This window comes from Natator depressus, chromosome 3, assembly GCF_965152275.1.
Source record: "Natator depressus isolate rNatDep1 chromosome 3, rNatDep2.hap1, whole genome shotgun sequence".
Taxonomy (NCBI): Eukaryota; Metazoa; Chordata; order Testudines; family Cheloniidae; genus Natator; species Natator depressus.
Genome location: NC_134236.1, coordinates 168115648 through 168128981, shown reverse-complemented (window position 1 = coordinate 168128981; position 13334 = coordinate 168115648). Strand labels below are relative to the sequence as shown.

General features: G+C 39.3%; 1 protein-coding gene across 5 annotated transcripts in view; it reads right to left on the bottom strand.

Moving 5' to 3' along the window:
• The window catches only part of LPGAT1 (lysophosphatidylglycerol acyltransferase 1), a 143953-nt gene that overhangs the window by 64653 nt on the left and 65966 nt on the right, over window positions 1-13334 (bottom strand). For all 5 annotated transcript variants that reach the window (XM_074949300.1, XM_074949302.1, XM_074949303.1 and 2 more), the window contains 2 exons: window positions 10438-10533; window positions 1697-1970 (listed from right to left, as the gene is read on the bottom strand). In XM_074949300.1, coding sequence (XP_074805401.1) covers window positions 1697-1970; window positions 10438-10533 — 370 coding nt within the window. The remainder of the gene's footprint in view (window positions 1-1696; window positions 1971-10437; window positions 10534-13334) is intronic.

Sequence of the window (13334 nt, the reverse complement as noted above, 5' to 3'; positions counted from 1 at the left end):
GTGTACGGGATACAGTAAAAGCTGTAGAGTTAAAGCAGAAAACATTGGACGAAGATCAAAATGAAACAAACATGACATGATAAGATAATAAATTTTGCAATAAAAAGTTATAAAAGCCAGGAGAGAAAATTAGAAAGTATAATAATATAAATTTCCTGGGAATACTTGGAGGAGAAGAAAGCACAGTTTCAGTGGGAAAAGGAAAATTCTTAACTCATGAACACACACTGATGAAGGAAAAATAGACTGCCTACATTGCATGTTGCAATAAAATTCCCATAATGCATCTCCCTATCGGAATGGGGGAAATTGCAAGTATGACATCTGTGGTATTATCAGAAATAGGAGGAAAAAAGCCAGACTCTTAAAAGGCAGCCAGTGGAAGGAAGGAGAAAGGGATTGGGGGAGAGGTGTTTGAGATCTTTTATATAAGAGGGGTAGAGAGAAGAGAGATTATTTTTTCTATTACTCAGTTCCCCGACACAAAGTCGAAGGAAGGAAACTACTCCAATAAATCAGTTATTAACGGAGGGAACCAATGAAGCAGTCTCATTTATAAGAGTCAGATCCATGTATTCTGGAACAAAAGCTCTGCATTCAAGTTTCTGAATACAGCACAGAGAGGAAATAGACAGATGGTATCAGAAGAGGAATCTTAAGGCAGAAAGATTATTTCAACCTAGAAAGTCTCTTTTATTAGAAGATGGTTGTTAATGGCTATTCAAAACATAGCCATTTACAGGCATGTCTCTCTTATCTAGTTTTCTTTTTCTAGGGATAAGGAAGATGCCATGTTTTTGATAAATGTAAACAGTAAAAGTGTGATGTTTATGGATCCTATATCTCAGTGTTTGCAGAGTATAGGCTTCCTCTATAATCACCTCTAGATATGCATGATGTTCGCTATGAAAATTAAAAGCCGCTAGGTGATTCTAGAATCGTGTGATACTTGGTATGAGAGTTAAACATGCATGATTAATTTGTTCACTATGGAAGGATTTGAAGCAATTTTGCTGCAGAAGTGCTACTATTATCCTACTTAAAGTTATATATGAAGAGAGAACCATGACTATACAGAGAAGTCCTGATTCCCAGTCACCTCCTGATTGCTATATTGAGCAGGCTTCCATCATGAATACTGAGTGTCAGAGCTGCTGCATCTTGGTTCTTCAATCTGTTAAAGCCCCTTGTAAACTCCCTACTTAACAATATTTTAAATTAGCCACTTGCATACAACATACCAAAGATGTTACGTACTGTTATCTATGACACACATGAACCCACTAGTCTGCGTATTCCAAACCAGACTCTATAGTTTCATCTCTGAGTAAGGAATTAGTGGAGTGAATCTCCATACATCCGGTTGGTCATTCAATACCACTATGATGGGTGCAGAGTATAAAAATCTAAATAGAACAGAAAGTCAGAGAATACAACCAAAAATATCTTTCAAGTTCCAAAAACAAAGGACTGAAACCAAAGTGCAAATGCTAAGAAATTTTGAAAAAATATTATCGTCAACCAATACTTACGATAATTAGAATTTTCAGCATATTTTGAACAAGATTTCACACATTCAGGTAGTGATCTGGCTGGAAAAAGACCTCTAACTCAAAGCATTATGAAGTTTTATTTAATAACTATGTATTCACGTTGAACAATAGCTATTTTGAAATTTCATAACAACAATTCCTACCTGCTATCATTGCATCTCCACCTGCTGGGGTTCCATTTTCTTGCTGAGCTACAAGTGATTTCAGAATAACTTGTGTTGCTCCCAGTCTTGGTAGGGTGACATGTGTAAGAAATGGCAAATTGTTTTTCTTGGAAAATGCCTGGCTTGTTTCCCTCCTTTTCCTAAGAAAGCCGCCCTCTGGAAACAGTACAATCCACTTCCGGTCACGGCTCCTGTAATGTTTGTCTAGATGCTCCTTTAGGAGCACAAGCTGCTGGTCACGGTGAGCTTTTCCCTGGGAGGGGGAGGAGAGAAAGGTTAGTGATATTTTAAGTAGTCTTAAAATCTAAGCAGATTTTTAAAAATCCTAAAAATCTATCAATTAGAATAATGTTTAAACTCTGTTTTTTCTCAAAATGCTACATAATAAACCTTCAATGCCAACATAAATACTATTTTCCCAAAGGCAGCCACGGATGGTCAACTCAATGCCACCCTCATAAGAGACGAAGAGAGGTTTTCAGAAGTGAGAGTAACACTGCCATTCTGACCAGTTCTCTTTTTTAAGTGTAATCTTTAAAGTGCAGTTATACTGTTAAAAAGGATTCCGTATGACATAATAAATATGGAACCGCAGACCACTATCTGTTAACGGTCCTCTGATCAAATTTGCCCAAGTTTACATGTTAAAAAAAAAAGTTTTTATTGCAACTGCAAACCCAACGGGAATCCAAAGTCAAGACGGTTTACACACCACCACTCATAATAAAGTGGTTGCAAGACAAAACTCTGCTCTCACTGCATTCACCCTTGTGCAATCCCATTATCTTCAATACAAAGGAATGGGACAAGTTCTTCAGTACTGGTCTCTTTCCTTCAGTAGGGTTGCAAAGGTTTAACTGAGACTAGAATTTAATTCTGTTGATAGCATACAAGCCAAACACAGAACTCTTCCCATTCTCCCATAGTTGGGCTACCTGAACGTATTGCTTATTTGTTTGCTAAAGCTAGCAGTTATGACAATGAATACACCAGGGAAAGATCTTCTCTGTAAGAAGACACTATTTTTAAATAGGATTAGAACTGCACTGTAAAATGAGGGCATTTCCCCCCTTGGTCATGGTTTTAAAGAGTAGGTTTGCAATATGTATAAATAATGTACCAGCATTCAGCATTTATAAAGTAGGCTTTTGATAACTGAAAGAAGAAATAAGACAAAAACTAGAGGTATTCATTTTAAATAAAGTAAAAGTTTGCCAAGAAAAAAAGAGTTCGTTTCTTAAAAAGAATCATCATAAGTAATCTGAAATTAATTTATATAATATAAAATATGGCGATTATATGAGAAATTTCAATTAGGAGGAATTCCCTAAAAACATTCAGGCCAGCAAGCATAAACATTCATATTATTGTTTCTAAACAAAACTGCTGTTAGATGAGAGAGAGGCACCACAAGCTACATTCTGGCATTCTATAGAGGTAGGCAGCTACTGGCACAGATTCATTTTTTGGTGTGTGATTCTGAAATTATGTTTTGTTATCTCTTCTATTTAGAGGACAAGAGTCTGATTTGTAAACAGCTCTAAATAAATTCCTTGCTAACCTTTGCAGCTATCTAAGACGAGTCATTCCTTTTGTGCCAAAAAAAGACTACACCATTAACACAAAGCATTACTCAGGACAACAAGATATTAGAAGGGTAAAAAGTTGGCACTAAGGTAGCTAGTCTGGGGACTCTGGTAGTTATTAAACCTGAAGTGGTAAGTAAAAAATGACTGTGCTTCTTCCCTTTACTACTACTTTTTGATATATTAATACAGTCTCAAAATGACCTTTTAAAAAAAATTGATTTTTTTTTTTTTAAGATATAAAATATCAGGTCCTGACTTTCTCTTCTTGAGTAGAAGAGTGGGCAAGTAAAGTTGTGATAGAAATCTGGGGCCAAACCTTACAAACCCTCACTCGTTAAGAGGCCCCTGGAATCATATGAAGGTTTGGGCTCTTCAGCTGCAATTCTCTCAATCCTCAACTGTTGTAAGAAGTCACAACGAGCAGGCTTTATGAGCCAGATTTGCATCTGGTATAAAATGGCATAGCTTAATTGAAGTCAATGGACCTAATCATTTTACACTGCTGAGAATTTGGCCCTATATCTCAGCTACACCAGAACCCAAGGATACAATCATATCTTGGCTTGTACATTGTTGCTTAAATACACTATGTACACACACAATACATTTACACAATGTATATTTAAATACCAATGACAAAAATTATGGATTATATGGTCAATATAAAAATGAGTAAGTAATTTTAATTACAGGTGTAACGAATTATGAAGAAAAGCTAGTTTCTGCAAAGTTAATGCTGAAGACTGGTCTTCTGCTAAAAACTCAATTTCCTCCCTGCCCCTCCAAATTCAAAAGCAATCCATCCTCACCTCCATAGGATGCCAAGGTGGCATTATTTTGAGAAGCCTGAGGCAAATCTGGTAAGACAGTTGAGAGATATGGAAGTCCAAGAACTGAGCTATTCTCACTAGGGATATTTTCCTAATGCTACTTTGGCTTGTGACAACTCAAAGATGGCTTTACCTAGAAACTCCACCGTACTGATGGCTTTCACTAGTTTTTAGGGGGTTGCTTTTATTGTGTTATGCAGGGGGGGAATTCTGTATGATTGAAGTCTGACCACGTATATCAATATTGCCATTGTTAGACAACTGCAACAAATCTTGTATAAATTATACTATGTAAGGTGTCAATGTAAAAGTTGTGATTTGCTAAATAAAATTATCCTGTTTATATGCATATATCACTTTTGTATCTGAAGTTTTGAATATTGGAGATATATATATACATACACACACACACACACATTTGAATCCCAAATATGTTTGTTCCTGGGGTAACACCCATCAGGTACACTCAAGCCAGACAGCTGTGTGTTCATGGCCCATTAAAGGCAATTAACTCTCACAATGAGGCCATAAAAGAAACTCATTCCATCCAGATGACTCTTCCTGCAGACATCTTAGCCTCCAAGTGGCCAATGGCTGGTCCCTCTGAGTCAGCAAGCCATGGAAGGGCATGTGATGTGCTCATGTGACCCTGGACTTCATCTTGTTGCCTGTACATTTCCTGTGCTGTGTATTTTGTTTGGGACAGTAAAATTCCATCCACATGGCAGAGGGTATAAAAAAACCTTGAATCATCTCCATGCTGCCTCTTTCCTGCTTTGATTCTCTGGACTGTGGATTTACAACTGAAAGGAACATATTGACTATGGACTGAGGACCTTCCAATCTTTTGGAAGTTACCTGAGACTTTACAAGCCAGCAGTTTGTTCCATCACTGCTACAAACCTAAGATAAGAAATTTGCAATGATTGTATGTTCATGATCTATTAACCATTTTAATTCTCTTCCTCTTTTCCCTTATAAATAAACCTTTATGTTTTAGTTACTAAAGGATTGGCAACTGCATATTTATTGGGTAAGAGCTGAGTTATATATTGACCTGGCTATGTGGCTGTTCTCTTGAGATCAGAAGACCCCTTTGTTTGATAACATTGGTTTTCAATAACAAAGTCTAGTGTTTGGGTGATGAAATAAGGCATAGGCGCAGACTTCCCCTCTGCCCAGTGGGTGCTCAACTCCCCCCCACACCCCACCCTGGCTACGCCTCTTCCCGCCCCTACACCGCCCTCACCCCACCCCCATTCCACTTGTTCCCCAAAGTCCCCACCCCTATTCCACCCCCTACCTCCAAGTCCCAACCCCTGCCCCGCCTCTTCCCCTGAGCATGCCACGTCCCCACTCCTCCCCTTCCCTCCCGGAAAGTCCTAAGTGCCGCCAAACAGCTGTTAGGCATGCGAGGGGGGGGGGGGGGGCGGGAAGCGCTGGGAGGGAGGGGGAGGAGAGGGGACACAGTGCTATGGGGGGGGGGGGAGGAGGAGAGGAGGGGGGAGCTTGGCTGCCGGTGGGTGCAGAGCCCCCGCTAATTTTTCCCCAGGGGTGCTCCAGCCCTGGAGCACCCACGGAGTTGGCACCTATGAAATAAGGGCTGGAATACCTCAGGCGACGGCATTTTTAACTTGTTGTTAACCAGTGTGGTAAGACAGAAGTTTACTTTTGTTACTGTCTTGGTACATCGTATGATAGAATAACCACCAGTTTTGGGGTGAATCTGCCCTATTTCTCAGCAGTTTGTCTTGAATCTGATGTCCTCAGCTGTGACCCACTGAGGCATGGTGATGGGGCGGGATGGAGAAAGGTGACTTATTATAAAGACATTTCTGCACAGATTTTGAAATCACAAGCTTCCAAACTTGCCTGTACTTTAAAGATACACTCACCAGATTGCTTCTTAAATACTGCATTGGTCAGGAAGCATGCAGCAGGTGATTATCTCCTAATTTGCCAAGCCCCTACACACACTCCATAAAGTTTACATGGGCCCATGTGAGTCTGGTAACAAAAGTGAATTGCATTCAAGGAACTTCATGTTTTAGAGGTCAGATCTTCCCAACCCCTCAAGGATATGGATGAAACAACACCCAGCAAGCACTGGATGCTCTCAGATACCATCATACTAGACAGCCTGAAAAAGTTGTGATTTGGGGAGGACCATTTGAAAGAGTTAAGTAGTGGCTAAGAAGTAGAGAAAAGTAAACAGATGGTAGGGCCACAAAAGCAGCAAAAGTCCTTGAAACACACTCTCCTTTTTCTGATAGGCCATTAAAATGACAGCTGAACCATGATTAGACAAAAAGAAAAGGAGTACTTGTGGCACCTTAGAGTCTAACAAATTTATTTGAGCATAAGCTTTCGTGGGCTAAAACCCACTTCATGGGATGCATGCAGTGGAAAATACAGTAGGAAGATCACTCACACACACTCACACACACACACACACACACACACACACCATGAAAAAATGGGTGTTGCCATACACACTATAATGAGAGTGATCCTTTAAGGTGAGCTATTATCAGCAGGAGAAAAAAACTTTTTGTAGTGATAATCAAGATGGCCCATTTCCAACAGTTGACAGGAAGGTGAGAGTAACAGTAAGGGGGGGAAATAAGCATGGGGAAATAGTTTTACTTTGTGTAATGACCCATCCACTTCCACTCTTTATTGAAACCTAATTTAATGGTGTCCAGTTTGCAAATTAATTCCAATTCAGCAGTCTCTCGTTGGAGTCTGTTTGACGTTTTTTTGTTGTAATATTGCGACTTTTAGGTCTGTAATTGAGTGACCAGGAAGACTGAAGTGTTCTCCGACTGGTTGTTGAATGTTATAATTCTTGATGCCTGATTACAGTTACTACAATCCATTGGTGATCTCCCAGAAAACACCATCCTGGCCACTATGGATGTAGAAGCCCTCTACACCAACATTCCACACAAAGATGGACTACAAGCCCTCAGGAACAGTATCCCCAATAATGTCACAGCAAACCTGGTGGCTGAACTTTGTGACTTTGTCCTCACCCACAAGTATTTCACATTTGGGGACAATGTATACCTTCAAGTCAGCGGCACTGCTATGGGTACCCGCATGGCCCCACAGTATGCTAACATTTTTATGGCTGACTTAGAACAATGCTTCCTTAGCTCTCGTCCCCTAACGCCCCTACTCTACTTGCTCTACATTGATGACATCATCATCATCTGGACCCATGGAAAAGAAGCCCTGGAGGAATTCCACCATGATTTCAACAATTTCCATCCCACCATCAACCTCAGCCTGGACCAGTCCACACAAGAGATCCACTTCCTGGACACTACAGTACTAATAAGCGATGGTCACATATACACCACCCTATACCGGAAACCTACTGACCGCTATACTTACCTACATGCCTCCAGCTTTCATCTAGACCACACCACACGATCCATTGTCTACAGCCAAGTTCTGCAATACAACCGCATTTGCTCCAACCCCTCAGACAGAGACAAACACCTACAAGATCTCTATCAAGCGTTCTTACAACTACAATACCCACCTGCGGAAGTGAAGAAACAGACTGACAGAGCAGAAGAGTACCCAGAAGTCACCTACTACAGGACAGGCCCAACAAAGAAAATAACAGAACGCTACTAGCCGTCACCTTCAGCCCCCAACTAAAACCTCTCCAGCGCATCATCAAGGATCTACAACTTATCCTGAAGGACGATCCCTCACTCTCACAGACCTTGGGAGACAGGCCACTCCTTGCTTACAGACAGCCCCCAACCTGAAGCAAATACTCACCAGCAACCACACACCACACAACAAAAACACTAACCCAGGAAACTATCCTTGCAACAAAGCCCATTGCCAACTCTGTCCACATATCTATTCAGGGGACACCATCACAGGGCCTAATAACATCAGCCACACTATCAGAGGCTCGTTCACCTGCACATCCACCAATGTGATATATGCCATCATGTGCCAGCAATGCCCCTCTGCCATGTACATTGGCCAAACCAGACAGTCTCTACGTAAAAGAATAAATGGACACAAATGAGACGTCAAGAATTGGAACATTCAAAAACCAGTCGGAGAACACTTCAATCTCCCTGGTCGCTTGATTACAGACCTAAAAGTCACAATACTACAACAAAAAAAAAAGTCAAAAACCAGACTCCAACGAGAGACAGCTGAATGGGAATTAATTTGCAAACTGGACACCATTAAATTAGGCTTCAATAAAGACTAGGAGTGGATGTCTCATTACACAAAGTAAAACTATTTCCCCTTGCTTCCCCCCCGCCCCGTTACTCTCACCTTCTTGTCAACTGTTGGAAATGGGCCATCCTGATCATCACTACCAAAGGTTTTTTTCTCCTGCTGATAATAGCTCACCCTAATTGATCACTCTCATTAGTGTATGGCAACACCCATTTTTTCATGTTCTCTGTGTGTGTATATATCTTCCTACTGTATTTTCCACTGCATGCATCCCATGAAGTGGGTTTTAGCCCACGAAAGCTTATGCTCAAATAAATTTGTTAGTCTCTAAGGTGCCACAAGTACTCCTCGTTCTTTTTGCTGATACAGACTAACAGCTACCACTCTGAAACCGAAGATTAGACAGTTGCTTTAGGATCTGCATTCTTCTAGCTGGTGACTAGTAGTTCTGTAGCACAAGCAATAGTCTTGATCTTTTGTGGAGGGAGAGCATGGGAGTAACAGAAACCCATTGGGTCACAGTTCCTTGAGGGCACCATGCATCTTCCTATCCCAGGAGCGGACAAGTTAGAAAATGAAATTTACACTAATAGCAGGCCAGTTATTAGGTGAAAAAAGAGCACTAGTCACCCCCTTTGAAAAAAACAAATACTCTTGTTACTGCAAGTAAACCTGTTCATGAGAGGGAGGGAGGGGAGTTCATTTTCATTATTATGATACCATGATCAATGCTCAAAGAAGATTATAGGGGTTTTTGTAGCTACTTTTGCAATGAAAAATATTGTATGCCAGTGATGTATATGCCCATCAGAAAAACAATTACAAAAGAAAAAGATACATTTCTCTTTCACTGTTTGTACTCAGATTCCAGATAGCATACATCTCTGATTAATGAAAATTTGAGGTCTGCAGTACCATAACCTTTTACAGAGGATAAACATTGTTTTTGCAGCTTAATAATCTTTCAATTTAAGTTCAAATACACATTGGTTACATTAGGTAGATGGAAGAGCAACAAAAACATCCAAAAATATCCTAAAATGTATAACCTATTAGCAAATCTGCCTCTGCCCTCTAGCATACATAACTCAGTATTTGTCTTGTATGTGTGCTAAATGTAAGTAAATACAAGAGATAGAAAGATCGATATTTTAAAACGTGTCAGGTTCAGTTCTTCTCTCAGATGCACAAAGAGTACTATCATATAACCAAAGGTCATCCACAAGCACTATAGGCCCACCACTGGAGGTTATTTTATTATATAATCGTGCCTGTAATTTGCTAGGCACCCCTCTTATCTCCTAACTGAAAATCTGATCTGAAATTTATATTTTTTCAAACAGATCCTCAGTCACTCCATTCTAAATACAGATTAGCCTCTTTCCTCAAAGTTACAATATCCCAGTTACCCTACACCCTGCCTGCCCCCTCCCTAACCCAGACAAATAAATAAGGCGGGTGGAGGGGAAGAAGTGTATATATTGAATGTCATACTTTGCATAACTGGAATCAGATCAATGTTAGCTACCAAACCTTTTTTACATTTTCTTATTCTTGGAGGATGGTTTGCTCTGCATTTAACAAACGAAAAAGTAATACAGAAAATCTCAGTAAGCATTTATCTGTCAGCTTTTAGGATAATACAGCCAACAAACAAGAGTCACTGATGTTTACACATTATCAGTATTCCAGGCCTGATTCAGCACTATATTATTCTACATTTATGGCAATGTACCTCTGTTAGACTGTAAACTCTGAAGCAAAGCCTGTAATTGACTGTCTAATTGTACCATGGCCTAGCACAATGGGACTCCTCCTGGTTGAGGCCTCTATCATCATATAAATGTTAAGTAATACAATAACTAAAAACGAATTAAAATATTTTAATTTATTTTATATTAGATCTATCTCTAGCAAGTACATTTCAGCACAAGGATTTCACCTTGTAATTCCCACTACAGAAATTACACAAATAAACCCTAGAAGGCCACACTGAAATTCTGGATCTAGAAAACTTAACGGAAAACAGAGCATTGACTACAAGGATAAATCAAGGCACTACCATACGTCTATTGTTTACCTGTTTTATAAAGAAGTCTCCGTGGATCAGCGATACAATCCCAAAGTTTGTATACTTAAAAATATGATCCATCAGCCACATCATCTGACGGACAACCTGAAAAAGTTTAGAAAAGGACTTGTAAGTATATACTGCATGCAAAGAATCAGACATTAGAGAGATCATCTTTTCAAAAACCAACAACAAACCCACAAGCTAACGCATAAACAACAGTATTAGCTCTTCAAAAGTGAAAAGTGGATCAGGTGCCATTTTGTTTTCTAGGAACAAATACGACCCCTCTCCTTAGAGTCAGCGAACAATTTTACCTTGCTACTCACATGGTGTAACTTTACACAGGCACACTGTATGCCCCTGTGACACTCTATACATTGGGGGAGCGCCCTGTAACCCCCATATTCATCACATATATAATTGTGATATTTCATATGAAGCATGCCATGTCAGGTATCAAGAGAAACGTTATGATCTGCTGAAAGTCATTGTTCTATCTAAATATGTGTATCATTAATGCATATAAAATAAGAATTGTCTTGTATGGTTTTCACTAAAATATGCTGTGGGTTTGGGAAGTGCACAGATATTAGCTCTCCAGAGACAACGACAAGGGAGGTAACCAATGCCCAGGTGGGTGTTGAACGTACATCACCAGTCATTGTCCAGCAGAGGAGTTATAATACAATAAAAAGGAGTACTTGTGGCACCTTAGAGACTAACCAATTTATTTGAGCATAAGCTTTCGTGAGCTACAGCTCACTTCATCAGATGCATTCAGTGGAAAATACAGTGAGGAGATTTATATACACACAGAACATGAAAAAAATCACTTAAGTGATCACTCTCCTTACAGTGTGCATGATAAACACCCATTTTTTCATGTTCATGCAGCATAAGTGCGGGAAGGAGAAAGGCCAAACATGTGGCCACCCTGTTCTGTTTTATACCCTTAGTCCATGTGCTTGGAGAATACAAGTCCAGACATGTCTGGTGGGCATTGCTGAGTCACAAGGTGAAGCAGTACACCTCCTCCCCCCCCCCCCCCCCCATGTGTCTCCTGTGAGGGAGTCATTGTATTGTAAGGTTTCAGAATAGCATGAACTTATATTATATGGAATAAAGTTTAATTTCAACTGATAGGAATATTCCCTTCACAGGAGACCCATGTTTCCCCAATTCATGCAAGCAAATCTGGAACAATGTTTTCAGAAAGTGTTATAGTTAATTAGCATTTCTATTTAAATTTGAGAAGGCTAACATTGATGGGGGTTTTTTGAATATTTTGTTTATAAACAAACATTCCAGTATGTCATAGATTCTAAAACACTGTCATTTTGCTAATATGTGCCCCTCAAGAATCTGCTGGTGAATTTTCAGAGCACTGCAGCACACCCCCTTGCTATGTGCAGAACCTGATCTTCAGCAGTAAGTCAGACAGTTCAGAATTCTGAATTTACCTCCTCTTTTTTAAAAAGTGTTGTGAATGGATAGTGACCACCAAATCTATTTGATTTAAAAAATGATTGGGACTCAGAAGACCTGGGTTCTATTCCTAGCTCAGCCACTAGCCTGCTGGGTGACCTTGGAAAAGTCACTTCACCTTTGTGCCTCAGTTTCCTCATCTGTGAAATGTGGATACTGATATTTACCTCCTTTGAGAAGTGCGTTGAGATCTACTGATGAGAAGCACTATAAGAGTTAGATTAATCATAATAAATAATAATAATAATAAACAATAATACCTAAAAAGCTTTCTGGGACACCACCAATTTGTTAAGAACAGACAAATACCAATGGTATGAAAGTTCTCAAAGCCCAGAGAAAGAGGGGGGGGGGGGAAAGACTATTTCAATGGTATATTTAAAACCTAAGTTCACTTTAACAGTAGTAGTTATGTAATGATTTCTTTTGGCCATATCAATTTGTTTTACCTTTCTAGTGTTCCAGATTTCTGCTCAAAAGAAATGACCAATGTCACACTGTACTCTCAGTGATTAGAGATCTGATTTAAGCAATTCAAAGCATTTGATTTAGCAACTCTATTATGAATAAGCTAGATTGATTTTCCAAATTATTATAATTACTTATATGAATCATGCAATATTTCAACACATACTAAGATTTTACATTTTTAAAAAATGCAAACTAAAAAAGGCAATTCAATACTTAAGCTCTGGACCTATGCATATCTAAGAGTGAAGGATTGTAGCTTGCTGTAGTTCTCTCAAAACCCACAGACTTGAGAAAGCTTGGAAATTCAGACTTAAGGTTAAAAAGAAAACAATAACCAATATCAGAAAGAATGGAAACAAATACTGAAGGACTTCTAAAAAATCTTTAATTCTGCCTCTGTTCTGTAGCATTCTGTGCACTCATCACACCTTGTGGGTAAGATGGAGACATTCTGATGGAAGATTTTATAGGAACCTAAAGAAGTTTGAAGCCTGTGGATATCTTTAATCCATTAAATCTACTTTATTTATAAAGGATGCCTATGGAGTCAAAGAACGTGGACGTATGTAACTTTGGTTTTCTTTATATGTTATCAAGGATACTTAAGAGATTTCTCAAAAATGTAAACTATTTAAGACTTGGTCTGATCTTTAAGAGGTTTGAAACAAGACACTGTAGTTACATGTCTACACTTAGTCTCATATTGACAGAACATCTACACTTTTACAGAGTGCCTCTGGGGAACTGTCCCAAATGAACAGCCCTAAATGCGGTCACAGTTGGTGAAGCAATGTAAAATTTCTAGAAAATTCCCAAAGGTCTTAAAGAAAGCAGGAAGTGTTCACTCTATCATTGTAAAGACAGGTACAATGCAGTTTAAATGTTACAGCAGAGTACAAACAAAATTAAAGTAGTCCAAATATATCACCTCCTCAATTTTCAGAGTA